Source organism: Microcaecilia unicolor, chromosome 5 (genome assembly GCF_901765095.1).
Source record: "Microcaecilia unicolor chromosome 5, aMicUni1.1, whole genome shotgun sequence".
Lineage (NCBI taxonomy): Eukaryota > Metazoa > Chordata > Amphibia > Gymnophiona > Siphonopidae > Microcaecilia > Microcaecilia unicolor.
In genome coordinates this window covers 135203895-135230557 of record NC_044035.1, presented here as the reverse complement: position 1 = coordinate 135230557, position 26663 = coordinate 135203895, and the positions used below count along the sequence as shown (strand labels likewise).

Below are 26663 nucleotides of genomic sequence, written 5' to 3'. Positions count from 1 at the left end.
ACAAAGGTACGATATATATGGGCGTAGCTATCAGGCTCCACAGGCCATGGCAGTATGCCAGGGTTCATACACCTGTAAAACACATAAAATAATGGCACAGCCAGTGATGCCCAAAGCTGGTACTGGGGACAACCTACCTAGTCAGGTGCTCAGCATATTCATAGTGAACTATCTTTCTTCTATGTTTGTGCAGCGCTGCATATGCCTTGTAGCGCTATAGAAATGCTAAATAGTAGTAGTAGTAGTAGTAATATGGCTGAGAGAGGTGTACAGGCACTGCCTCTTGTGTATATATATAGCTCTCATTAATGTTCATTGTAGATGTCATGAGCAACTGGCTAGCTGGGTGCTTCCAGCACCAGCTTTGGGAATCACTGGCCTAAACTCTAGCCTGGTGAAAGGCTTCACTCACAGCTGGGCAACAGTCAAAGCACAGCCATAGTCTCTGTTGTAGGTGGAGGAGGGTGGGCAGATACAATGAAGACTGCTACAACCCCATAATGTTGGTACACATACCTAGATATGATCATACACATCTGTTAAGAAATATATTATGGAGGCTCACTGTCTGTGCATATACTAGGCCTACGCTGTCTAAATATATCTGGTCTGTGCCATAAGTAGCATTAGTGGGGCAGAAATGTATTGTCACATAACCATGTGAACACTATCATCTTGCTGGCCCAATTTATTCCTATCATAGCTGTTGCCTAACACATATCATAGGTAGATAGTATTAGAATGGTGCCCTCAGTAGGGAATCACCAACTCATAATGCAGGCCAGAGATTGCTATCTGAAAGCATTTCTCTGTCTGAGCCCATCAGCATGCAGCAAGAGGCAAATGCAAAATAACCAAGGCTTTTTTTTCCAGCTAATATCACCTTTTTTTTCCCTACATTCCCAAAATTTCCTATGCACCCCATTTTGTCCCCTTTGTTGAACCAGTCAGCTTTAAATCTGTAACCCTCAGATTCAGAAGCAGTAGTCTTCCAGAAAGAGCTATTCTGGACTACACATAGCTTAAAATCAGGAAAAAAAAAGCCCTGATTACCACAACCCCTAAGGTTGATGCTGAACGAGTACCAACGTCTTTTTTTTTTTCAATAAACTGAGTATACTCCATTCACTCTGCTCACACACGTATTTTGCACACTGCTCAATAGCAGAATAACGTAAAGGTCTGTTGTCCAGCACTGGCCACAAGACAGGGAAAAACCAGCAAGTGTCCACTGTCAGTGTGCAAACTATAGTTTTCTCCCTGTTCAGCATGCTGCATCACCCACAGCAATCATGGCTGAGGGATTTATAACATGCATAAACATCAGCTTCATATATATGTAAATATTTACATATCTACAGAATATAATCAGAACAGGTGAAAAGATTTAAAAAATCTGTAAGCCTCATAGTCCATTGAGTCCCCTTTGCTCCATCTTCAACAGCCTAGAACTGCTGAATAGAGCTGGTCTCTCACCATGTCAACCTCTATGGGGCCTAAATGTCAGGTCCTGCAACATTTCATAACAGTTATTGCAAGAGTTAAAAAGCAAATGATGACTCAGGGTAGCTTCATACCAAAGTGGAAGGGTAAGTTCTGGGGTCTTACCTAAAGTGAATACTTCTTAGCATCACAGCATGTTAAAGAAGGCACTGACAAAATCCAAAAAGAAATAATAATGCTAAAGAAAGTATACACAAATAACAAGAAAATGTTAGTCTTCTTTCTGAATCATGGCACTCCTGAAAAACAAATTATATCTAATGTCAGAATGCTGAGTTCTGATGTAAAAGCTCATTCCATGCAGATCAGTGCATGTCATTGGATTCTCAGGGAAATGAATTCTGCTTTCTGGTGCCTGTGTAACTGGATGACAGTTTAATAAGGTGGTCTCACAGGTGTTTAATGTGCCTCCCTGCTAGAAACGTTCTGTTTCCAAAATGACCGGCAAAAATTGGATAAATGTGTGAGGAGAAGAGGGTATGCTGGTTGCCACATGTGTTTAGTGGGGTGGTGGTGGGAGGAGAGGTAAAGGGAGGGGACGGTGGTAATGATAGGGAGTAGAGGGTAGTGGGGATGGGTGAGTGGAGCGGAGGTTGGTCACTGGTGTTATCACTTTGTTTGTATCCACCAATAAAAGTTGCACTCACTTTAATTGAAAATGTTCCTGTATCAAATCTTGTCTGGACACCTAGCTGATGTGGTGCAAGGTCTGCTTTCCTGAGGATCGGGGGGGGGGGGGATCTTAGTGGATGCTGTTGCTGCTGGGTCTCTGGCGTGGGCTGCCTTCAATGTTGGTTCAAATTGTGCAGCATCAAACATGCCATGAAGATCTTGCAGACCTTTCCAGAGGTGATGAGTAGCTCCTCCCCAGAGTGGTTGAGGCATCTGAATCTGTTTTTCAGATTCCCAAAGGAATGTGTGGTACAATGGGCTGCATTGTAATTCTTCTTTACCTCATTTTGGGCATGCACAATTGGTGTCATCAACCATGTGTGATGGGTTAGCTTCTGTCACCTGTGAGGGAGGGGGCAAAAGCTACAGGCATGGGAATGTATTGCCAGTTATGGGCACCTTGGAGTGAAGCATAGGATCTGAGCTAGAGGGTTGCTAGGTGGTGGAGGCAAATGTGCATTCCTTTATGGGGGGAGGGGCATAGTGGTGGGAATCCTAGTTCTACTTACCTAGCTGCCATCTGTCAGTGATTTCCCTTCGGTCAAAGCAGTGGTAGATTTCTGAGTGGTGTAGAATGTAGGAGTCATGGCATGACCTCAAATAACATGAACAGATATCTATTGTCTCTCCCTATGCATTACAGATGACCTGCATGTCCACTGAGGGAAATGCTTTTCTGTTCATATTGGTGGCATCCTGAGTTCTTGGGGGTCTGAGGGCCATGTGGGTGCAGTCTATTACCTTTATCGCGAGGGAAAGCAGTCCACATTGTAGAACTGGCTCAAGATGTCCTGGATCTCACAAACTGTACTGGGAAGGGCTATACAGTCAGAGCTGTGGGTGGGGAAGGCATCTAGAAACTGGGATAGACACTATGAGATGACAGGCTGGGTGAGGCCTGCAGTGACTGCCAGCACAGACTGAAAGCTTATAGTAGCAAGAAAGTCAAGAGAGGATGTAATCCTAAGGTGGACTGGCACAGGATTGTTCCTGCATGTCCTGGTCTGAAGGAGGGGTTCTAGCTACTCACAGAAATGCTGTATTGCAGCCCCATTAAAACAGTTGTAATGCACTGCTCATTACTAAGGTCTATGAATTGGGTCCCTGGCCTGATATTCTTTGGTAGGGATACCTTCTCCTAGCCCTCCCCTCTAGACTCTCAGCCACATCCAGCAATGCATTTATAATACAATCATTCAGCGCATCCATGCTTATTATGCAGGTGTTCCACCACCACAGGTGCAACCCAATAACACCATTGTGCACGCCACAAGCTACTGTAGAAATCAACATCATCTAGTGAGATACTGACCCACCACCAGCATAACATAAGAATAGCCATACTGAGTCAGACCAATGGCCCATCTAGTCCAGTATCCTGCTACCAGCAGTGGTCAATTTAGGTCACAAGTACCTGACACAAAGGGACAATGAGAAACACAGTACAGGCAGGTAAGGAACTACAATGGAAGGTGTGCTAGGTTGGGGACAGTGAGGGATTGGTGGGGGAAGGGGCCTAAGAGACAGCAAGGGGTGGGTGTGGCTAGGGGCAGGCTGATATGTGTGACAACTTTTCATACTGGGGGAGACAAAACAGCAAACCAACCACTACTATCCAACTCTCCACACAGCAACTAAATCCACCTCTCCACTTTTCAGCTCAGCCACAGCTTGACTTAGTCACTTTTATGTCAGGTCTAGGACTGGATGTTTTCATTTCCTGCCCTAGATGTTGCCCAGCTATCCATGATCATGTGTGGGCACCCATATTGTGATACTGTCCTCGGCATGCCCAGTCAAAAAACATCTAATTTCAGACACCCAGCACACTTGGACATTTTCTGATTGGGTCTTCCAAATAGCAATTTTGACATTTTGGACAGATAGATGTCCTTTTGGCATTTTGAGATGTCTATCTGCTTTGAAAATGAGTGCCTAGGTGGCATGGAGGGCCATAACCGAACGGGGCTGGCCATCTATAAGGGCGGCCATCTCTAACGCTGGCCCCATCAAGCGGCGTACCCGACTGCATTATCGAAACAAGATGGCTGGCCATCTTTCGTTTCGATAATACGGTCGGGGCCGGCCAAATCTCAACATTTGGCCTGCCCTTACAGATCGCCGGCGTTAGAGATGGCCGGCATTGATTTTCACCAATAATGGAAACTAATGGCAGCCATCTCAAACCCGGCCAAATCCAAGGCATTTGATCATGGGAGGAGCCAGCATTTGTAGTGCACTGGTCCCCCTCACATGCCAGGACACCAACTGGGCACCCTAGGGGGCACTGCAGTGGACTTCACAAATTGAAGCCAGGTACATAGCTCCCTTACCTTATGTGCTGAGCCCCTCCCCCCAAATCCCCCCCAAAACCCACTCCCCACAACTTTACACCACTACCATAGACCTTAGGGATGAAGGGGAGCACCTACATGTGGGTACAGTGGGTTTTGGCGGGGTTTTGGAGGGATCCCATTTACCACCACAAGTGTAACAGGTAGGGTGGGTATGGGCCTGGGTCTGCCTGCCTGAAGTGCACTGTAGTACCCACTAAAACTGTTCCAGGGATCTGCATACTGCTGTCATGGAGCTGGGTATGACATTTGAGGCTGGCAAAGAAATGTATTTTTTGGGGGGTGGGAGGGGATTGGTGACCACTGGGGGAGTAAGGGGAGGTCATCCCCCATTTCCTCCGGTGGTCATCTCGTCAGTTGGGGCACCTTTTTGAGGCTTGGTTGTGAACAAAAAGGGACCAAGTAAAGTCAGCCAAATGCTCGTCAGGGCCGGCTTTCTTTATTCCATTATTGGCCGAAGCCAGCCATCTCTTAACCACGCCCCCGCCCCGCCTTCGGTACACTGCTGTCACGCCCCCTTGAACTTTCGCCAGCTCTGTGATGGAAAGTAGTTGAAGCCAGCCAAAATCAGTTTTCGATTATACCGATTTGGCCGGCTTTAGGAGAAGGCCGGCCATCTCCCGATTTGTGTCGGTCTTCTCGTTCGAAAATAAGCAGGATAGTTATGAACATGGGTTACCATTAAAATGGATTACATTACTATTAACCTGATAATTAGTAACAAGCCTCCCCCCTATTTACTAAGTCATGCTAGCGGTTGCCGTGCGCTTATGCTGACACAGCCCTTTCACTTAGCTTAGTAAATGGAGGGTAGGTCTTATTGTATAAAATTGAACCTGTGATAAAGTAGCATGGGTTAATGGTAAAATAACATGTGTTAACAATAATCCACATTGATAGCAATACCCCTTACGTGGTTGAAAGAAATAACAGGCGTAGCTGATGTTTTTTAAATTGTGTGCTCTATTTTACTTTCTTTGATCTCATGCTCAAAATAGCATGTGTAAATTTCTGCATCTTCCCTTAAAGCACATGTGTTCTTCATATCTATGCAGGCTATTCCAAATGTGCACCTATCATTTTTTAGTTATATAAACTGCCAACATCAATGTATTCATCATCAAACAAGTGATAGCCTATGATTAAAATGAATCTGTTCAAAACGACTTCCAATATAAGTGTTGGCAAAAGAATGTTGAATGAACCACCCAAGGTCAGACAGTGAAAGGTGTCCTAGAGACTCAGGTCAGCTCACCGTTCCAAGATCTAAGTAATAATTATATGAGGTACACGTTAAATAATATATGAATGATGGCAACATTTAAGTTATATTTATATCTCCTCACTTAATCTAAATATGTTCTCCAAGGGAAACAAAGTTTCAAAGTTCAAAACTACAAAACATTACTGCTGTCTGTGGGAAAAACTCTGTATGGTATTGGTAATATTATAAAGGACTCTCGTTTGTAAACCGTGGTTTATAAATGTAAAAATTACTCTAGGAATTACATGTAGAAAGTACATATGATGAAAAGATGTGGAAGGGGCATTTTCGAAAGGGACGACCAAGTTGCGATTTGGACGTTCTTGCAAAATGGCAATATCCAGGGGCGGGGGAAACCTGTATTTTTGAAATAAGAGTGAAATCCATCTTTTGTTTTGAAAATACCGTCAGGGACGTCTGAATTCTTAAATTGGGCCGTCCTTAGATTTGGATGTCCCTAGACATGGACGTGTCTGACTTTCGGCGATTTTCGAAACCAAACACGTCCATGTCAAAAACAACCAAATGCAAGCCATTTGGTCGTGGAAGGAACCAGCATTTGTAGTGCACTGGTCCCACTGACATGCCAGGACACCATCTGGGCACCCTAGGGGGCATTGCAGTGGACTTCATAAATTGCTCCCAGGTACATAGCTCCCTTACCTTGTGTGCTAAGCCCCCCCAAAACCCCCTCAAAACCCCCAAACCCCAACTATACACCACTACCATAGCCCTTATGGGTGAAGGGGGCACCTAGATGTGGGTACAGTGGGTTTCTGGTGGGTTTTGGAGGGCTTGCTGTTTCTTCCACAAATGTAACAGGTAGGGTGGGTATGGGCCTGGGTCCACCTGCCTGAAGTGCAATGCAGTATCCACTAAAACTGTTCCAGGAACCTGCATGCACTGTCACTGACCTGAGTATGACATCTGAGACTGGCATAGAGGCTGGCACGACATATTTTTACAGATGTTTTTTGAGGGTGGGAGGGGGTTAGTGACCACTGGGGGAGTAACGGGAGGTCATCCCCGATTCTCTTCGGTGGTCATCTGGTCATTCTGGGCACCTTTTTGTGCCTTAGTCGTAGGAAAAACAGGTCCGGGTGAAAACATCCAAGTGTTCGTCAGGGACGTCCTTGTTTTTTTCGATTATGGGTCAAAGACATCCAAGTGTTAAGTCTAACCGGCACTTCCGGCACCTCAGATGTAACTGTGTGCTCACCCAAAATCAGATGTTTGTAGTCTGCCCTGTATGTGAACACACTACAAGTTACCGGAAATGTGTTAGAATCACTATCCTCGTCTTCCGTTCTCGAAGAACGGAAGAGGAAAATGAAACTAAATTTAGGATTCTCCCTTGTGGGCTCCCACAAAACTCAGTCAGCGGCAGGGTTCTTTTCCATGCAACAAAATAGTATTTATTTTAAATTCTTGCAATGCAACCACAAAATAGATTAAAGACAAACCTAAAAAAAATATACAATAGATCCCACAATTTAGATACAAGAATATCCCTTTGTGTTTAAAAAGAAATACAGACTAGCTTCTTTTTTTTCTTTACAGGTATTCTTACAGCTGAACCAGAACAGACATCAGATAAGTATTATGTTTTTGTTTTCATTAAACTCTTCCCCTGTTTTAACAATTCTTTATACTCTCTTAAAGGATGTTTCTCCGGACTTTGATACTTTGTGTTACCCTTTATGTTTTGCAGGAAACATCTTCTCCCCCCCCCCCCCCCTTCAGAAACAGGTAAGTATTTGGTTTGGGTTTTTATTCTTTTCTCTTTTCCCTTTTTTCCCCTTTAAGGTAAGTAACACCCACTTTCCCCTTGATACTCAGTCCCAGTATCTCAGTCACTTAGCTGTCAGTGTTTCAATTCCTTTTGTTCCAAGCGTGCCGGTGAAATCTTTCTTGCGTCGGGGCCCTTGTAGTTTTCTGAAATGCACGGCTGGCTCTTCCTCCTAAACCTCCCCTCAAAAACAAAGTAAACGGAAGGAAAACCCTGTCTGCTCTGGGTCACGGCAGAAATTCTGCCTGCTAGGAAGATTTTACACTGTGGTTCTCTGATTATTAAAATTAAAATAAGTACAGTTGTTCCTTTTCTTTCAGGTCTTCTCCTTTTCTAACTCTTTTTCTGTCCCTAACTAATACTAGTGCAATAGTGTTAGCCAGTCAAATGCACTTTCACTACTCTTTCACAGAACTTTACACCACTTTACATTCCTTTCAGATAGTTCTATGCTGTTTACTAGCCACCCTATTAATTGAACAATTAACTCCTAAAACAATACTATTTTAAATTCCAAAATTCATCAACTATTACACCCCTACTATATTCCCAAACACCCCCTTTTATAACTCACACCTCACACCCCTTACAAACCCAATTACTATTAATCCTATTTCCTAAACTTAATAAATTTTAACCAAACTTCCCCACTAAACCACTACAACCCCCTCAATCATACACTATTCTCTAATTATTTTTTCCTTCAAAATTTCTCAAATTCCTCCACTTTTACCCTTCAAACACCTTTCACTCTCTCCCCTCACACACAACACACCTCTCTCCTTGACTGACCAACACCTTCTGACCAACTGCCTCAACCACCGTTTCCAGGAAGACCAGCGCTGGCTTGCCATTCCGAGATCAGCTCAGCCAATCACTATCCCTTTTAAACATTCCAAGCTGGCTAAACTGACCTGCGGAATGTTGGCCAGCGCTGCTACAGCTCCATTTTAAAAAATAAAACCCCATAGATTTTAATAGAAAATCATACTAATTAACCAAAATCACCTTAAAATTTACTCAAATCACTACAAACTTGACCCCAAAATTAAACTCCCTATTCCCTATCCATCCCTGTTTTTCAATTTTAAAAATCCCAAATTCTGACGTCCGCCTTCAAACAAACTATTCTAGACCCCTCTAAAATTCCCAGATCCAATTAAAAACTATCCCAAAAATTTCCGACTCCCCTCCCTGACCTACCCTGTCAAATTTAAAAAATTAACCCTTTCCTAACCCTATTAAACCCACTCCTGTCAAAAACTCCTATTTAAAAAACAAAAATTAAAAAACTAAATTACTACAAAAATCCTAAAAAATTCCCCAACCCCAAAACCAAAAACCAAATTTAAATTAAACAAATCCCTGATTTTAAAAAAATAAAAACCCGAATTTACTCATTTTAAAAATACATAAATTCAAATTTTGAGTCAAAAGACCCCTTACCTTGATGGGATTTTCCCCTCACTCGATCCCTGCCTTCGGTTCCGGTCCTCGACGTCCTCCCGCAAAAACGGAGACAAAAATAAAAAAGCTCCGAAGCCGGGCCCAAAATTTAGGCCCCGGCTTCAGGCTAAATGCAAAAACGCGCATTCGCGATGTGTGCATGAGGCGCGCCGCCTCATGCACTCTCGCGCCAACGTCCTCTTCTTCAGCAGCCCTCTTCTCGGCTCCCAAAACAAACCCCGAAGCCTCGGACCGCCCGGGACGCTCCTTCGGCGCTCCCGCCTCTGTGACGGCCCCACGAATCGGCCCCAAACAACCAGCGCCCTGGAATGACGGCGCTATTTCTCCTCTTCGGTCCCGGGGACTCACTCGTCCCTGGGAGCCAAAAATCATGGCGCTGCCTGGCCCCAAGCAGCACCGGCTTCCTGACACTGCTACCGGCCAAACGAGGCCGATCTCCATCAGGAGCACCTCCGGCAGCGCTCCCCTCACTCTTCCCGGCCCCTTCTTGTCTCTTCACTCCCGGGGGCAAGCGCAAACACCCCCAGGAGTCAGAAAAACGTAGTGCTGCCCTCTGCAACCCCCAGCAGCCCCCAGGAACGATGCCAGAAGCCCCCAACCGGACCCCCCCAGGTAAAAAATAAGTAAAAAAAAAACCTTTTATATATTTTCCTCTTTCTACCCCCTGTTACATTAAGCATGTCCAAGTCCTGCCTTCGCTACGCCTCTGACATGCCCCCTCGATGGACTGCAGTTGAAGATGTTCTAAATCGAGCTTCGATTATACCGATTTGGACGTCCCTGGGAGAAGGACGTCCATCTTCCAATTTATGTTGAAAGATGGATGTCCTTCTCTTTTGAAAATCAGCCCAATTGTGTACTTCTGTGTGACTCTGGTGTAGGCATATTCAGGAATGGAGCTAGGGCAGAGCATGGGAAGAGAAAAGATTTACATGCTTTGACCCAAATATTCAGAAAATGATGAGCTCTTAAATTTATGCAACTAAGTTAGACACCTATATTTGTGTCCTATTTTCAACCAAACTTAGGAATATATCTTTTCATCTTAATTTAGTTGCTAGATTTATTATCCTAATTTTTGAGCCTGTGCTAAAAACCTTTATTAAACTCCAATCTTCTTTTCAATGCCCTAAATTTGCTCCTGTTGCCACCCTCTACTTATGCTTATAAATTTAAGGGTCTAGTAAAAATGTATGCACGCAATCCTATTACATTTTCAAAGAGATCAATTAATGTGAGCATAAACCCTTTGAAAATCATGGTCTTCATTTATAAATCTTATACAAGTACACTTTTCACATGAACATTTATACCTTCTTCTGAGCATGTGTAAAGTCCATGGCTTTTTTCAATTGCAATTTCTGTAGTTTGGATGGTAATTTTATAAAGACACGTTATTATACTGTAGGTGCCCATGTGATCATTTCAAACAGAGCAACATTTTAAAAAAATCACCCTCAATGTGGGTAAAACTGCAGACACTGTAGAACAATGTGCCTAGATATAAGTAGCTTGAGGGTGGGAAGTTTTTAAAACAGCCATTTTCTCCAGGGTAAGTAGCATTTGAAATGCCCTCTATGTTTATCTCTTCCACTAAAATAACAGATAACAGTGCATTTATTCTCATTACATATCTTGCTTGTGCACCTTGAAGTTTAAACTGGACTCCATGGAATTGGGGAAATTGAACCTCAGATAAATTAATTAGTAATGAAATGTTTTTTTTAATTTGCATAGACTAAGGGCAGTTAGGTCTTCATTGAGCCCTTCAAGCTTTAGGATGATAGCTCAGGCAGTACTGATATCAGATTTGGACCAGTGCGAATCTTAATATTGCTTAATTACTTTACAGTTAAGAAAAAGGCTCCAGTTATTGCAACATACATCCGCAAGATTGAGCTTTTATTTAGGAAAGTTCCATGAAGCACTCTGCTTTTACAGATTCTCAAATTTGTTTTAAAATTGACTGTATGGTATATAAGAGCATCCATGGTTCAAATTCAGAATCAGTATGTGGACTGCTTTTATTTACAGTAAATAAAAATCACTGGAGAAGTTGGAATAGATTGATATTAGATTTACCCTCTGAAAAATAATATGAGTTCTAAATCTATCTAGGAATACTCATTCGCATTTCAATGTGCTAAGATATGGAATAACATTCCCACTGACATTACTTTAAAAATGCCATGCTTGTCTTTTCATAGGGCACTTAAAACATTTCTGTTTTTAAATTAGTAACTTTTATTCTTAGATAAAGTTTATTTTATTGAAATATAATAGCGCTCTTTTTAAGCTCCTTCTACTGGAAGTCTTCTTTAGATTGTAATCTGCTTTGCACTATCTGGATAAAGGCGGAATAAAAATCAAATAATGCAATACAATACAATTCCTGGTGGTAATACCATGAGACTTCTGCTAGGGGTCACTGATGCAATTTTGAACTGGCACCAGAATGAGAAGTTTGAATGGGGATCGCTCCTGCCATGAACCCATTATTTATTTATTTATACCACCTATATCTAGGTGGTTTTCATAAAAAACATAGGGCCCTGTTTACTAAGCCACACTGTAGGTACGCTAACATTTTTAGGAGGTTGTTTACTAAAGCTTAGCTTGAGTTATCTGCAGCAGGGTTCATAGGAATAAGATGGGCCCTGTTGCAGATAACTCGAGCTAAGCTTTAGTAAACAGGGGGGGGGGGGGGTTAGTGCTTCTAAAAATTAGCGTGCGCTAATATTAGAGACAACCATATATTCCTATGGGTGTCTCTGGCGTTATCATGCACTAAAAGCACTAGCGCACCTTAGTAAACAGGGTCCATACATAATATATAAAACATTACATTAATAAAACAAAAACATAATGTAATACACCTAACAATAAAAAATCAAGTCCATATATGATTTAAAAAAAAAACAATCACAGATATGTTTTCAAACGTTTTCTGAATTGTTCATAATTTGGACAATGACGAACCTGGCCAGACAACTCATTCCACAAAGAGACTTCAGCTGACAAATGCTGATGCCCATGTATCATTACATCCCCTTGGGATTTGAAATGTAGGTCTGGGGATCCTACGTGGGTGAGGGGGGAGTTGAGAAACAGGGGGGGGGGGGGGCATTAGAGTCTTCTGCAAAAGAAGGCCATTGGGGGGAGGTGGTTCTGACAAAAGGGAATCTTTCAGAGCAGGTTAAGCCCATTAGGATGTAACCTACGAGCCTCAAGCTAGGGCTTTGCAGCTCAGTGCTTCCAGGATAGAAAAATCGCAGCTTTTGGTCCACCGCAAGCCACTATATTCAATTTACATAGTAATAAGCTATTTTGCATGTTTTTACATGTTTTGTATCTCATTACTATGTGTTCTGCTGTTCCTAATATGTTACATGAATTTAATTCATGTTACTGCTCGTTAACACACATTAAGAGAAAAATAACGCAGGGTAGAGCCATATCACCCCATAATTACTACCACCTAAAGCTCAGTAATACTATTTACTTTATTAAGCAATTTATAATGCATGCTAGAACCCATGCTCAAAACCTAGAGGGTACATTTATAAGAGATCACTGCATATGTGTGAAGTACAAGAAGGCACTTATTGACAGCCTAAATTATAAAGACACATGGAGGGGCAATTTCAAAAAGACATCCAAGTCAAACTAGAGATATCCAAGTTGTGTTCCAAATGGACATCCATCTTACATGTAATTTCGAACAGGATACAGCCTGTTTGAAAATATGTGACAAAGACATCCCCGTGCTAGAAACGTACAGCATGAACATCCATTTTACAATCTGAAACATCTAAATTTTAAACAGAGACAAAAAAGGATATGGATGTCTTTATAGCAGCATTCTTACAAAATGATCCCCACAGACTGCCATGTAAAGAACAGGGTCAGTCTAGAGGTTAGTACAAAGGGTTGTAAACCAAGGGACTCAGGTTCAAATTCCACTTCAACTCCTGGTTTTTGTAATTGTGAGCAGTCAAGGAACAAAAGAAATACCTACTGTACCTGGCTTGTGGTTGGATTACGCATTTTGGTACAGTAGATATTTTTCTGTTTCTGGAGGGTCACAAAAACAAGAATAATAAAAAAAAGAGTTAATGAGCTTTCAACCTGGATCTTTTGATTTATACTCTACTGCACTGACCATCATGCCACTCCTCAGACCTGCTTTCTGTTTTGCTAAGAATGCCCATAATAGCTGAAGATGTCATAGATGTCGATATCCACTTCTAATTTCACTTTCAGGGGACGGGAGGAGGACAGCAACAACTGGGGGATTAAGGAGGTGCCATGCTTTAAACCCTCCAGTGAACAGCTGCTCAATCAGAGCACCTTTCTGTAATCTGGACATAGCTGAACCAGACATAAATAAGGAAGTCCTTCTTTATAGACATGGGTATTTCTTCTCCTTCGATATCACTGTTGGACATCCAGATTTCAAGCCCTCCCTAGTCCCATTCAAAACATGCCCAGATCAAGCCCTTTTGCTATTTGGATGTACTATAGTCTTGAATGTCTCTATTCTGCCTTTGCAAAATTAGAATTTGAACATTTCAAGCACTTAGACATCAATTTTGTCCTTTCAAAATAGCCATATGCTTTGAAAATGAATGCCGTGAGGCACCTATATAAAATACTAGGAGATATCTGGCAGAAATCATTGGTAAAATTAACCTATTTAGGCTTACATCTCAAGAGCAGGTAATAAACATACATATCTAGAACAGATTTGATAGTGCATAGTTTTTAAAATATGAGAATAAATTTGAATTCCTATCACATTCCACTCAAATTTGTCTCCAGACCTTGCCTATAACCAAAGTCAGGTACAAGTTCAACATTCTGGTTATCGTGTGTAAGTGTACACATAGGGTAATATTATAAGAATGTAACTGGCATTGAACTCTTACTGAAAGCATGAGCTAAATTCAAGTAATAATAATAATAATTGTACATGTTTATAATGTCAAATATGCAGAAAATGTCTTTCTAAAATTACCCTCCAGATCTGGTTTGGTGCCCTCTAATTTGGAAAAATATTCAATTAAAAAACATGAATTAAAAGGCATAATGTATATATTAAACATACACCACTTCAGAGCAAATAATTAAAGAATGTATGTTAAGTGATATCTACCTTACCTGTGAGACAGAAAATAATTAGACAATTATCATAATTACATAGGTGAAGTCAATCTTGTAATTGATTTTAAGGGCTCCATTAATCCACACATAATACTCATTTGGCACAGGGAGGAGCACTACTTGAGTATATAAATGGCTTGTACATGTAGACCAGACCAAAGACTCACATAACTACTCTTCTTCTTCTTCTGCGCTACTGTAGAGAGAAAGAAACAAATATGTCTGCCAAGGGTGGTAGTGGAAATAGCTGCTGGAATCAGCAGACAACATCCCAACAGGATCAAGACAACAACTCAAGCCAAAACAAAAGCAAAGTCTATGATCGTAAGTTATATTTTATTATGATGCAGTGATTGTTCATTTCTTTATCACTTTTGCAAGTGTTTTTATTTCCCTTAAAATATAAGAGTTCAATTTTAAAGAGGTTCTTACTGATTTGGGTTGAATGAATGATCCATTGACAGGGTGGCACACTTCTATTTGAAGGAATTAAATTTGGTTTTCAAGTCCAGGTTCAGCTTTTCTGGATAGCATTTGCAGTCTCTGGAGGGAAACCTAACCATCCCTAAAACAGTGACTATTTAGAGATTCAGGGTGCAGCTCCTAACAAAGAATTATATCTATGATTGCTTGCCTGAAAGCACAATTTAAAGATAAAGCAAATGAAATTTGTTTGTGCAGCGCTGCGTACGCCTTGTAGCGCTATAGAAATGCTAAATAGTAGTAGTAATGAAATTCATAAAATATTCAAGCAGATAATAATACAGAGCCTCACAGAATTTCATTTCTTATTCTATTCCATTCTGTATTATCAGAAACATCAACAACTGGTAAGGGCAGTTCCTGTGGAGGTCAAATTTCTGGACGTAAGTTTTAATTAAAAATTATGTATGTCTGAAGATACTGTTTAAAACATGCTGTGTGATCTTTGCAGAAGTTTGCATTCAGCATGATAGCACACTGTTATTACAGAGACCATAGTTCAGTTTTTAATCCTAGATTCATGATCTCTGGCAGTCCGAAATTGGAATGCTGCAGAGGTAGTGTTTAGGATTTCCTGGAATGAAGGGAGACCCACCTTTCTCTAACTCTGAAACCTACTGTCCATATTTCGGGTGCATGCAAATCAGACTGCATAGAATTGTTACTTCTGAATATGTATTGTAGTTAAGATGGGTTTGGTAAACTGGATTAAGTTAGAAATTTGATGGGGGTGGGGCAAATTCCAGGAAGTTGAGAATGCTCATGACATTTCAAAGCAGAAAATATCAAACATCGACAGATTCACACTTCTAATTCTGTGCAGTTGTGCATCATTAGAAATGTCTTCAACTGGCCAGGCCAGTAGCTGTGGAAACAAGTGGAGTCAGAGCTCACAGAGCTCTCAGGTTGCAGTTGACTCCTGACAACAGAAAAATCAAGTCTCTAGTCATACGTTTTAATTCATTGCAATACTTTTTCTATAGAAACTATTTAACAATGATTGTATGAGTTTAGAGATGTTTGACTTTGTAGATGGTTCTGTTAATGGGTGGTTGTTGTTGTTGTTTTGTTTTGTTTTTTAGAGAGAGGATTGCCTTCATGATCAGTGAAAATGTTTTAATGGAAAAAATGCTTAATTTTATTTATTTTTTAAGGGCCCTTTTACTAAGCTGTGGTAAGCACTAATATGTGCACAAGCATGCTGGGGTAATTTTTACATGTGTGCGTGCTTCCTATGCACTAAAAAGTAAACTTTATTTTTTAGTTTTGGGGATAGGTCTGGGCGAAGAGTAGGTTAATTAGATAATGCAGATACATTGCTGCATGCTAACTGATTAACACATAGTTAGCACGTGAGCCCTTGCTGCCTACAAAATAGGTGTAGCTAAGGGCTTATATGCTAATGGCCATGCACTAATGGGACTGTTGATAGTACATGGACATTAATGGTTGAAATAGAAAAATCGGCCATTTTACCCACATGGTAAAAATTGCCTTTGCATTTGGGAATGACACACGTTAGCACACACTAAGGCCACTTTTTACCACAGCTTTGTAAAAGGGTCCTTAGCTAGTTATTTTCTTTTTTTAAATCTATGATTCTAGCATCTATGTTTAGTAAGGTGCGCTATGGGTGTGTTAGCATTTTTAACACGCGTAAATGGTTTACACTTGTTAAATGCTAACGCGCCCATAGAAATATATACTCTCCATATTATTTGACTAATATTTGCTCAGATATTAACATCACACACATATATATTCAATAATATCAACTATAACATTTGCTGTATTTATTGAACTTTAACTCATTACATTCATGCACACCCGATAAAGTCCATCCTAACATTTTCCATGAACAAATTCCCCAAACCAGCTGCAATAATGTCCAACGCTGTCTGTCCACATAACAGCGTGTTCAACTTATGCTGCCCAATCATTTGTCCAAGCAGCAATACTAAATCATGTGTATTCGATGGGTGACAATCTTGTACTCTAAATGCACTACCAAATCCACATTATCCTATGCTCATTCACAGCAACTGAGACAAAGTCAATCAAGGCATGTCTCTTAGTCGGACTCCATCTGGATGCTTTCACATGTTCCAACAACAACTCAATATCTTTCTTTGAGACCAAATACAGAAATAAGAAATGTGTCACTCACTGTATAAGTGCATTTATTCTAGTAATTTAATCATTTATGTCTATAATTAGTACATAACTGTTATCTGCTTTATGCTGTTTCAATTGTATTAATCTTTTTATAGAGCAGAATAGAATGAAAATAATTTAGTAACAAAACCTTTCACTTAAAATCAGAGGAAATAATTTAAGATCCTCTTCAAATAACACGCTCCATTACTTTGTAACAAGAAAGCTGCATTTTCTATGGAATTACAATTTTAGGGACCCTGTTAATAAAGGGTTGGCAGATGACAATGAGGTTTCCACATGCCAATGCTTAAATACTGCTGGTCTGCCACAGGAGCCTGGAAGTAGTTCCCACCCCAAGCACATGATATATCTGGTGCTACAAAAATACCGTTGCTTACCTGGTGGTAATTGGGCAGCACCATGCACTGCCCGGTTACCGCTAGGTTAGCACATTAGTCCTTACTCCCCCCCCCCCCCCCAAAAAAAATGGCCATATTGATAAATTCTCACCTAAGTTGCAAAGGTAATCATAGTGTATGACCAAATACTTTTATTATAGTGACTGCACTCCATTTTATCTTTTCAACATTGATATCTTGCCCTTCCAGTCTTAAATAGGGCAGCTTAGAACAGCATACGTGAATGAAGAATATGATTTTAAAAATTCCTAAAACATACAAGAATGCACTGAAGCATATGTATTAATGGTTGACACAGGAAGTATGCCTGAGCATGTGCCGAGTGCCCGCGTTGATGCACTGAAGCATATGATGGAATCAACAGGAAGAGCCTCAGGAACACAAATCAGGAAAAAAGCCATGATCTAACAATTTTGAGGAAATGTAGATATAAGGACTCTTGTATAACAGTATCTGGCAGGCTGTTGTATAGAAGCAATTATGAAAAGAAGTTAAAATAGGGCAATATCTCCAGGTAGTTCGAATGGGAAAGTTACATGGAATCTGAAGCAATTAAGATATCGCAAAAGCACTCATTTTACTCTGTTGCACCTTAGAATCAAGCTCATCTTCCACTGGTGGAGGACAGTGTGGTCAGACTTCACAGACCTGGCAGGATGGATCTTCTAATACATCCCAAAAGAAAGGCCAAGGTAATAATCTAAAGTTTTATTTCATAATAACAAGAATAATACTTCAAGAAACAGGATAAAGCTGTAAAAATTCTGTGGATTGGTATAAATTTAAAACGTCCTCTACCTTTTTAGATGATAACAATTTTCATGATTTATACTGTACTTTTAATAAAATGGTCTTAACCAACATTTTGTTTTTATCTGTAACAATAACCTGCCTATTTTAAGGGTTAATCTGTATTTGTAGACTCATAATTAGACACCTACTGAAAATCTACTTTGCTTTATAGAATATTAGTTTTATAGAGTAGATATGTGCATATGCGCTTAGGGGAGTACTTATTCCAGACAATGAAATGGGGTAATCACTTCCACCTCTGTGCTGGAGGAATTCAAATAATTTATAGTATTCTATGTTTTATATGTAAGTGGGAGTTTTGCCCAGACACACCCAAATCTGTTAAATATGCAGTATATAAGATATGTATATATTTACAGAATAGATTTTAGGAAGAATTGTGGCACATACAGTGAAACCTCGAAATTATATACCCCACAATAACACAAATTCACATATAACACGATCATGTTTGGGCTCCACTTTTTTAAATGTACAGCTGCTTTTGCTGTTTCGTAGAAGCAATTATGAAAAGAAGTTAAAATAGGGCAATATCTCCAGGTAGTTCGAATGGGAAAGTTACATGGAATCTGAAGCAATTAAGATCTCGCAAAAGCACTCATTTCACTCTGTTGCACCTTAGAATCAAGCTCATCTTCCACTGGTGGAGGACAGTGTGGTCAGACTTCACAGACCTGGCAGGATGGATCTTCTAATACATCCCAAAAGAAAGGCCATGGTAATAATCTAAAGTTTCATTTTATAATAATAATAATAATAATACTTCAAGAAACAGGGAAAAGCTGTAAAAGTTCTTTGGACTGGTTTAAATTTAAAACTTCCTCTACCTTTTTAAAGTGATGACAACAATTTTCATGATTTATACTGTACTTTTAATAAAATGGTCCTGACCCACATTTTGTTTTGCGCTTAGGGGAGTATCACTCATAAAACACATACAAAATGATTTTCATAAATTGGCCGGCCTGCTACCAAGGTTCCGCTTAGCGTGGTCTAATACCATTCCGAGACGGGTGTGGAGGTTGAGAGATCGCAAAAAGCAATAGATAAGACCAGGGCCGCAATCAGGATAAGGGGGATCCCGCGGCAAGCGAGGAGTAGCTACAGAGGGCAGTGGCGTCAGGCTACAGCAGTTATACAGTAACAGCGACGGGTACACAGCAGACGGACAGAGAAAGCGATAAGGGATGTGGACAGTCGTTATATGAAAACAGTCAATTATAAAGTTTAAATGTAAGCAAGAATCATATGCCTGCATCGTAGCTGATTCACAGCTTGTCTGCTGGCTTTGACGACCAGGAGGCCCAGATCATCAGATCGTGAAAGATCATGGGTGGATCCTTCAACGGGATACACTAGAGAGACAACAGGAGCTGCAAGAGGCAGCACAGTGAGAGAACAGGCTGCTTTAACGACACAACCTGTGGGATAAAGAAGCTATGTACCCATACGTTTGTAATGTTAATAGTCATGATGTCAAATAAGGGAATAATTGCATGTAAAGATTAGAAATGTAAAGTTAGATATACTTGGCTGTGGCCAAATAAACTCCAAATTATATCGAAAGCAGACTACAGTGTATTAATGGTTGACACAGGAAGTATGCCTGAGCATGTGCCGAGTGCCCGCGTTGATGCACTGAAGCATATGATGGAATCAACAGGAAGAGCCCCAGGAACACAAATCAGGAAAAAAGCCATGATCTAACAATTTTGAGGAAATGTAGATATAAGGACTCTTGTATAACAGTATCTGGCAGGCTGTTGTATAGAAGCAACTATGAAAAGAAGTTAAAATAGGGCAATATCTCCAGGTAGTTCGAATGGGAAAGTTACATGGAATCTGAAGCAATTAAGATATCGCAAAAGCACTCATTTTACTCTGTTGCACCTTAGAATCAAGCTCATCTTCCACCGGTGGAGGACAGTGTGGTCAGACTTCACAGACCTGGCAGGATGGATCTTCTAAGAAAGGCCATGGTAATAATCTAAAGTTTCATTTCATAATAATAATAATAATAATAATAATAATAATACTTCAAGAAACATGGAAAAGCTGTAAAAGTTCTCTGGACTGGTTTAAATTTAAAACTTCCTCTACCTTTTTAAAGTGATGACAACAATTTTCATGATTTATACTGTACTTTTAATAAAATGGTCCTGACCCACATTTTGTTTTGCGCTTAGGGGAGTATCACTCATAAAACACATACAAAATGATTTTCTTAAATTGGCTGGCCTGCTATCAAGGTTCCGCTTAGCGTGGTCTAATACCATTCCGAGACGGGTGTGGAGGGTGAGAGATCGCAAAAAGCAATAGATAAGACCAGGGCCGAGTCAGGATAAGGGGGATCCCACGGCAAGCGAGGAGTAGCTACCGAGGGCAGTGGCGTCAGGCTACAGCAGTTATACAGTAACAGCGACGGGTACACAGCAGACGAACAGAGAAAGCGATAAGGGATGTGGAAAGTCGTTATGTGAAAACAGTTGATTATAAAGTTTAAATGTAAGCAAGAATCATATGCCTGCATCGTAGCTGATTCACAGCTTGTCTGCTGGCTTTGACGACCAGAAGGCTCAGATCATCAGATCGGGAAAGATCATGGGTGCATCCTTCAACGGGATACACCAGAGAGACAATGGTAGGTGTGTCATTCAATGGGATACACCGGAGAGACAATGGGAGCTGCAAGAGGCAGCACAGTGAGAGAACAGGCTGCTTTAACGGCACAAACTGTGGGATAAAGAAGCTGTGTACCCATACGTTTGTAATGTTAATAGTCATGATGTCAAATAAGGGAATAATTGCATGTAAAGATTAGAAATGTAAAGTTAGATATACCTGGCTGTGGCCAAATAAACTCCAAATTATATCGAAAGCAGACTACAGTGTATTAATGGTTGACACAGGAAGTATGCCTGAGCATGTGCCGAGTGCCCGCGTTGATGCACTGAAGCATATGATGGAATCAACAGGAGGAGCGTCGGGAACACAAATCAGGGAAAAAGCCATGATCTGACAATTTTGAGGAAATGTAGATATAAGGACTCTTGTATAACTGTATCTGGCAGGCTGTTGTATAGAAGCAATTATGAAAAGAAGTTAAAATAGGGCAATATCTCCAGGTAGTTCGAATGGGAAAGTTACATGGAATCTGAAGCAATTAAGATATCACAAAAGCACTCATTTCACTCTGTTGCACCTTAGAATCAAGCTCATCTTCCACTGGTGGAGGTCAGTGTGGTCAGACTTCAAAGAACTGGCAGGATGGATCTTCTAATACATCCCAAAAGAAAGGCCAAGGTAATCATCTATAGTTTTATTTCATAATAACAAGAATAATACTTCAAGAAACAGGGAAAAGCTGTAAAATTTCTCTGGATTGTTTTAATTGAAAAATGTCCTCTACCTTTTTAAAGTGATGATAACAATTTTCATGATTTATACTGTATTTTTAATAAAATGGTACTGACTCACATTTTGTTTTTATCTATAACAATAACCAGCTCATTTTATGAATACTTCTGTGTTTGTGGACTCATAATAAGACACCTACTCTATAAAAACTTCTCTAGCTTTTTAGTGTTGATATGTGAATATGCGTTTAGCTCAGTATTTATGCCAGACATTGATCTGGTGGAATAACTTGCACCTCAGAACTGGAGGTATGCAAATAACTTATTGTTTCTATGATATATGTAAGTGGGAGTCTCAACCATGCTTTGCCCAGAACCACCCAAGTATATTGCAACAGATCAATTTTTGGTTCAATTATGATCATGTTCTATTGGCCCAGTTGTATCATGACCTTGCATTTAACATGATAATATTTTATGGATCCCAATTTTAGCATTATATAGGTGTTCAACTATATGTGCATAAGTGTGCATATAAGTGCATTTATACTAGTAATCTAATCCTTTATATGTGTAATCAGCACTTAAGTGTTACCATCTATTTTTAAAAAGTATCTCCTTTATGTTGTGTCAGTTGCATTAATCTATGAAAATAATTTAGTAACAAAACGTTCAGTGAAAATCAGAAGAGATAATTTAAGACCCTGTTCAAATAATATGATCCATTGCTTTGTTACAAGAAATTTGTATCTTCTATGGAATAAAAAGTTTATGGGTCCTTTTACTAAAGGTTTGACATTCGGCAATGGGGTTGCCACAAGTAAATCTGGAACTACCGCCAGGCTACAGCAGTCCATTTCCAGTGATACAAATATATTTTCTATTTACTGAAACATACAAAAATGCACTGAACTATGAGGCAGAATCAACAGGAAAAGACTCAGGAACACAAATCAGGGAAACAGCCATGATCTGACAGTTTTAAGGAAATGCAAACTTAAGGACTATTGCGTATCTGGCAGGCTGTTCTATAGAAGCAATTATGGAAGGAAATTAAAATAGGGCAACATCTCCTGGTAATTGTAAATGAATGGTGAAGTTACACGGAATCTGAAACAATAATCACAAAAGCACTCTTTATACTCTCTTGCACATTAGAATCAAGCTTTTCTTCCACTGGTGGAGGACAATGTGGTCAGACTTCACAGAACTGGCAGGATGGTTCTTATAACACAACCCAAAAGAAAGACCAAGGTAATGATCTGAAGATTTATAATAAAAATTCTTTTAGAAACAGGGTAAAGCTGTAAAAGTTTTTTGGATTGGTTTAAATTTAAAACTTCCTCTACCTTTTTAAAGTGATGATAACAATTTTCATGATTTATACTGTACTTTTAATAAAATGGCCCTGACCTACATTTTGTTTTGCGCTTAGGGGAGTATCACTCATAAACCATATACAAAAAGATTTTCTTAAATTGGCCAGCCTGCTACCAAGGTTCCGCTTAGCGTGGTCTAATATCATTCCGAGACGTGTGTGAAGGGGTGAGGGATCGCACCAAGCAATAGATGACCAGAAAGAAGGTCAATAGATGGATGGAAAAATGTATGCACAGCATAAGAGGACATGTTTTCAAGCATGAGCTAATAACAGAATCCTGTGAGGGCATGTACCGGGCAGACGGGGTGCATATATCAGATGTAGGCCTAGACATTTTTAATTCAGATATTCAAGATTACATTGAGGCAATAACTTTCTGCAAGGGCTGCAGTAAGGAGAAGAGGGATCACACGGCAAGTGAGGAGTCGCTACCGCGGGCAGTGGCATCAGGTTACAGCAGTGATACAGTAACAGTGACGGGTACACAGCAGACGAACAGACAAAGTGATAAGGGATGTGGAACGTCGTTATGTGAAAACTGTCGATTGTAAAGTTTAAATGTAAGCAAGAATCATATTCCTGCATCGTAGCTGATTCACAGCTTGTCTCCTGGCTTTGACGGCCAGGAGGCCCAGATCATCAGATCGGGAAAGATCATGGGTGCATCCTTCAACGGGATACACCAGAGAGACAATGGTAGGTGTGTCCTTCAATGGGATACACCGGAGAGACGACGGGTGCTGCAAGAGGCAGCACAGTGAGAGAACAGGCTGCTTTAATGGCACAACCTGTGGGATAAAGAAGCTGTGTACCCATACATATGTAATATTAACAGTCATGATGTCAAATAAAGGAATAATTGCATGTAAAGATTAGAAATGTAAAGTTAAATATACCTGGCTGCGGCCAAATAAACTCCAAATTATATCAAAAGCCGACTACAGTGTATTAATGGTTGACACAGGAAGTATGCCTGAGCATGTGCCGAGTGCCTGCGTTGATGCACTGAAGCATATGATGGAATCAACAGGAAGAGCCTCGGGAACACAAATCAGGGAAAAAGCCATGATCTGACAATTTTGAGGAAATGTAGATATAAGGACTCTTGTATAACAGTATCTGGCAGGCTGTTGTATAGAAGCAATTATGAAAAGTAGTTAAAATAGGGCAACATCTCCTGGTAGTTTGAATATAAAGGTTATATGGTATCTGAAGCAATTAAGATACCACAAAGCACTCATTTCACTCTGTTGCACCTTAGAATCAAGCTCATCTTCCACTGGTGGAGGACATTGTGGTCAGACTTCAAAGAACTGGCAGGATGAATCTTCTAATACATCCCAAAAGAAAGGCCAAGGTAATAATCTAAAGTTTTATTTCATAATAACAAGAATAATACTTCAAGAAACAGGGAAAAGCTGTAAAATTTCTCTGGATTGTTTTAATTGAAAAATGTCCTCTACCTTTTTAAAGTGATGATAACAATTTTCATGATTTATACTGTATTTTTAATAAAATGGTACTGACTCACATTTTGTTTTTATCTATAACAATAACCAGCTCATTTTATGAATACTTCTGTGTTTGTGGACTCATAATAAGACACCTACTCTATAAAAACTTCTTTAGCTTTTTAGTGTTGATATGTGAATATGCGTTTAGCTCAGTATTTATGCCAGACATTGATCTGGTGGAATAACTTGCACCTCAGAACTGGAGGTATGCAAATAACTTATTGTTTCTATGATATATGTAAGTGGGAGTCTCAACCATGCTTTGCCCAGACCCACCCAAGTATACAGTACCACATTTGTTAAATATGCAGTATATAAGATGTGTGCATATTTACAGAATAGTAATTAGGTGGAATTGTGGCACATACAGTGGATCCCGTTATAATGTTCCCCGCAAAAACATGAATCCACATATATCATGATCTTGGCTCCCCTTTTTTTACATATATAGCTCATTTTGCAACAGATCAATTTTTGGTTCAATTATGATCATATTCTATTGACTCAGTTCTATCTTGACCTTGCATTTGACATGATAATATTTTATGGATTTTTTATATGAAGAAAAGAGTTTGAAGATCCCTGTGATAGAAACACATCAGTGGCTCTTTTAGTGTCCGTTGCGAACCTGGGACATAAGGTCCAACAGGTTTCTGAGGGATTCTCTTCATATAAAAAATTTACATTGAACAGCCATAGAGTCACTTGTGCAGTGTCATTTGTTTGTTCTGTATTAGTTTACTATATAGCTGACACTGATTATACTGCATATCTTTTTGTGAGAATATTTTATGGATCCCAATTATAGTGTTATATTGGTGTTCAACTATATGTGCATAAGTGTGCACATAAGTGCATTTATACTAGTAATCTAATCCTTTATATGTGTAATCAGCACTTAAGAGTTACCATCTATTTTTAAAAAGTATCTCCTTTATGCTGTGTCAGTTACATTAATCTATGAAAATAATTTAGTAACAAAATGTTCAGTGAAAATCAGAAGAGATAATTTAAGACCCTGTTGAAATAATATGAGCCATTGCTTTGTTACAAGAAATTTGTATCTTCTATGGAATAAAAAGTTGATGGGACATTTTACTAAAGGTTTGACGTTCGGCATTGGGGTTGCCACAAGTAAATCTAGAACTACCGCCAGGCTACAGCAGTAGCCCGGTGGTAGTTCTCACCCCCAGCGCTCCATTTCCTGTGATACAAAAATATTTTCTATTTACTAAAACATACAAAAATGCACTGAACTATGAGGCAGAATCAACAGGAAAAGACTCAGGAACACAAAATGTGTGGCCTAGTGGTTAGGGTGGTGGACTTTGGTCCTGGGGAACTGAGGAACTGATTTTGATTCCAAGCACAGGCAGCACCTTGTGACTCTGGGCAAGTCACTTAACCCTCCATTGCCCCATGTAAGCCGCATTGAGCCTGCCATGAGTGGGAAAGCACGGGGTACAAATGTAACAAAACAAAAATCAGGGAAACAGCCATGATAGTCATATATTATCTAGCTCAACTTATCATACACTACTAAGCCCAACTTTACATTGTTTTACTACTGTTTTATTAAAATTCTATTAACTTTGTATTTCAAATTACTATGTAAGCCACATTGAGCCTGCATTGTGTGGGAAAGCGCGGGGTACAAATGTAATAATAATAATAATAATGATCTAACAATTTTAAGAAAATGCAGACATAAGGACTCTTGCATATCTGGCAGGCTGTTGTATAGAAGCAATTATGGAAGGAAATTAAAATAGGGCAACATCTCCTGGTAGTTGTAAATGAATGGTGAAGTTACATGGAATCTGAAACAATAATCACAAAAGCACTCTTTATACTCTCTTGCACATTAGAATCAAGCTTTTCTTCCACTGGTGGAGGACAATGTGGTCAGACTTCACAGAACTGGCAGGATGGTTCTTATAACACAACCCAAAAGAAAGGCCAAGGTAATGATCTGAAGATTTATAATAAAAATTCTTTTAGAAACAGGGTAAAGCTGTAAAAGTTTTTTGGATTGGTTTAGATTTAAAACTTCCTCTGCCTTTTTAAAAGAGACGATGACAATTCTCATGATTTATACTGTATGTTTAATAAAATAGCCCTGAGTTACATTTTGTTTTATCTATAACAATAACCTGCCCATTTTTAGGCTAATTCTATATTTGTAGAATCATAATTAGACAGATATTCTATAAAAACATCTACTTTGCTTTATATAATATTAGATTTATAGGGTAGATATGTGCACATGCGCTTAGGTGAGTACTTACATCAGGCATTGAACTGGTGTAATCACTTAAGTGCTGGAGG

The 26663-nt window shown here is 39.8% G+C and overlaps 2 protein-coding genes across 25 annotated transcripts in view; both read left to right on the top strand.

Annotated features, from left to right (window-relative positions):
• Window positions 1-26663, top strand: part of LOC115470295 (hornerin-like) — a 406057-nt gene that overhangs the window by 38234 nt on the left and 341160 nt on the right. The window lies entirely within an intron of this gene.
• Window positions 14385-26663, top strand: part of LOC115470293 (uncharacterized transmembrane protein DDB_G0289901-like) — a 266720-nt gene continuing 254441 nt past the window's right edge. For 10 of the 22 annotated variants that reach the window (XM_030203317.1, XM_030203313.1, XM_030203318.1 and 7 more), the window contains exons 1-9: window positions 14385-14536; window positions 15028-15078; window positions 17868-17963; window positions 18707-18802; window positions 19980-20063; window positions 21292-21387; window positions 22599-22694; window positions 24083-24178; window positions 26204-26299. In XM_030203317.1, coding sequence (XP_030059177.1) covers window positions 14431-14536; window positions 15028-15078; window positions 17868-17963; window positions 18707-18802; window positions 19980-20063; window positions 21292-21387; window positions 22599-22694; window positions 24083-24178; window positions 26204-26299 — 817 coding nt within the window. In that variant the 5' untranslated portion in view covers window positions 14385-14430. The remainder of the gene's footprint in view (window positions 14537-15027; window positions 15079-17867; window positions 17964-18706; window positions 18803-19979; window positions 20064-21291; window positions 21388-22598; window positions 22695-24082; window positions 24179-26203; window positions 26300-26663) is intronic. The other 12 variants (XM_030203312.1, XM_030203310.1, XM_030203311.1 and 9 more) reach the window with 12 other exon arrangements.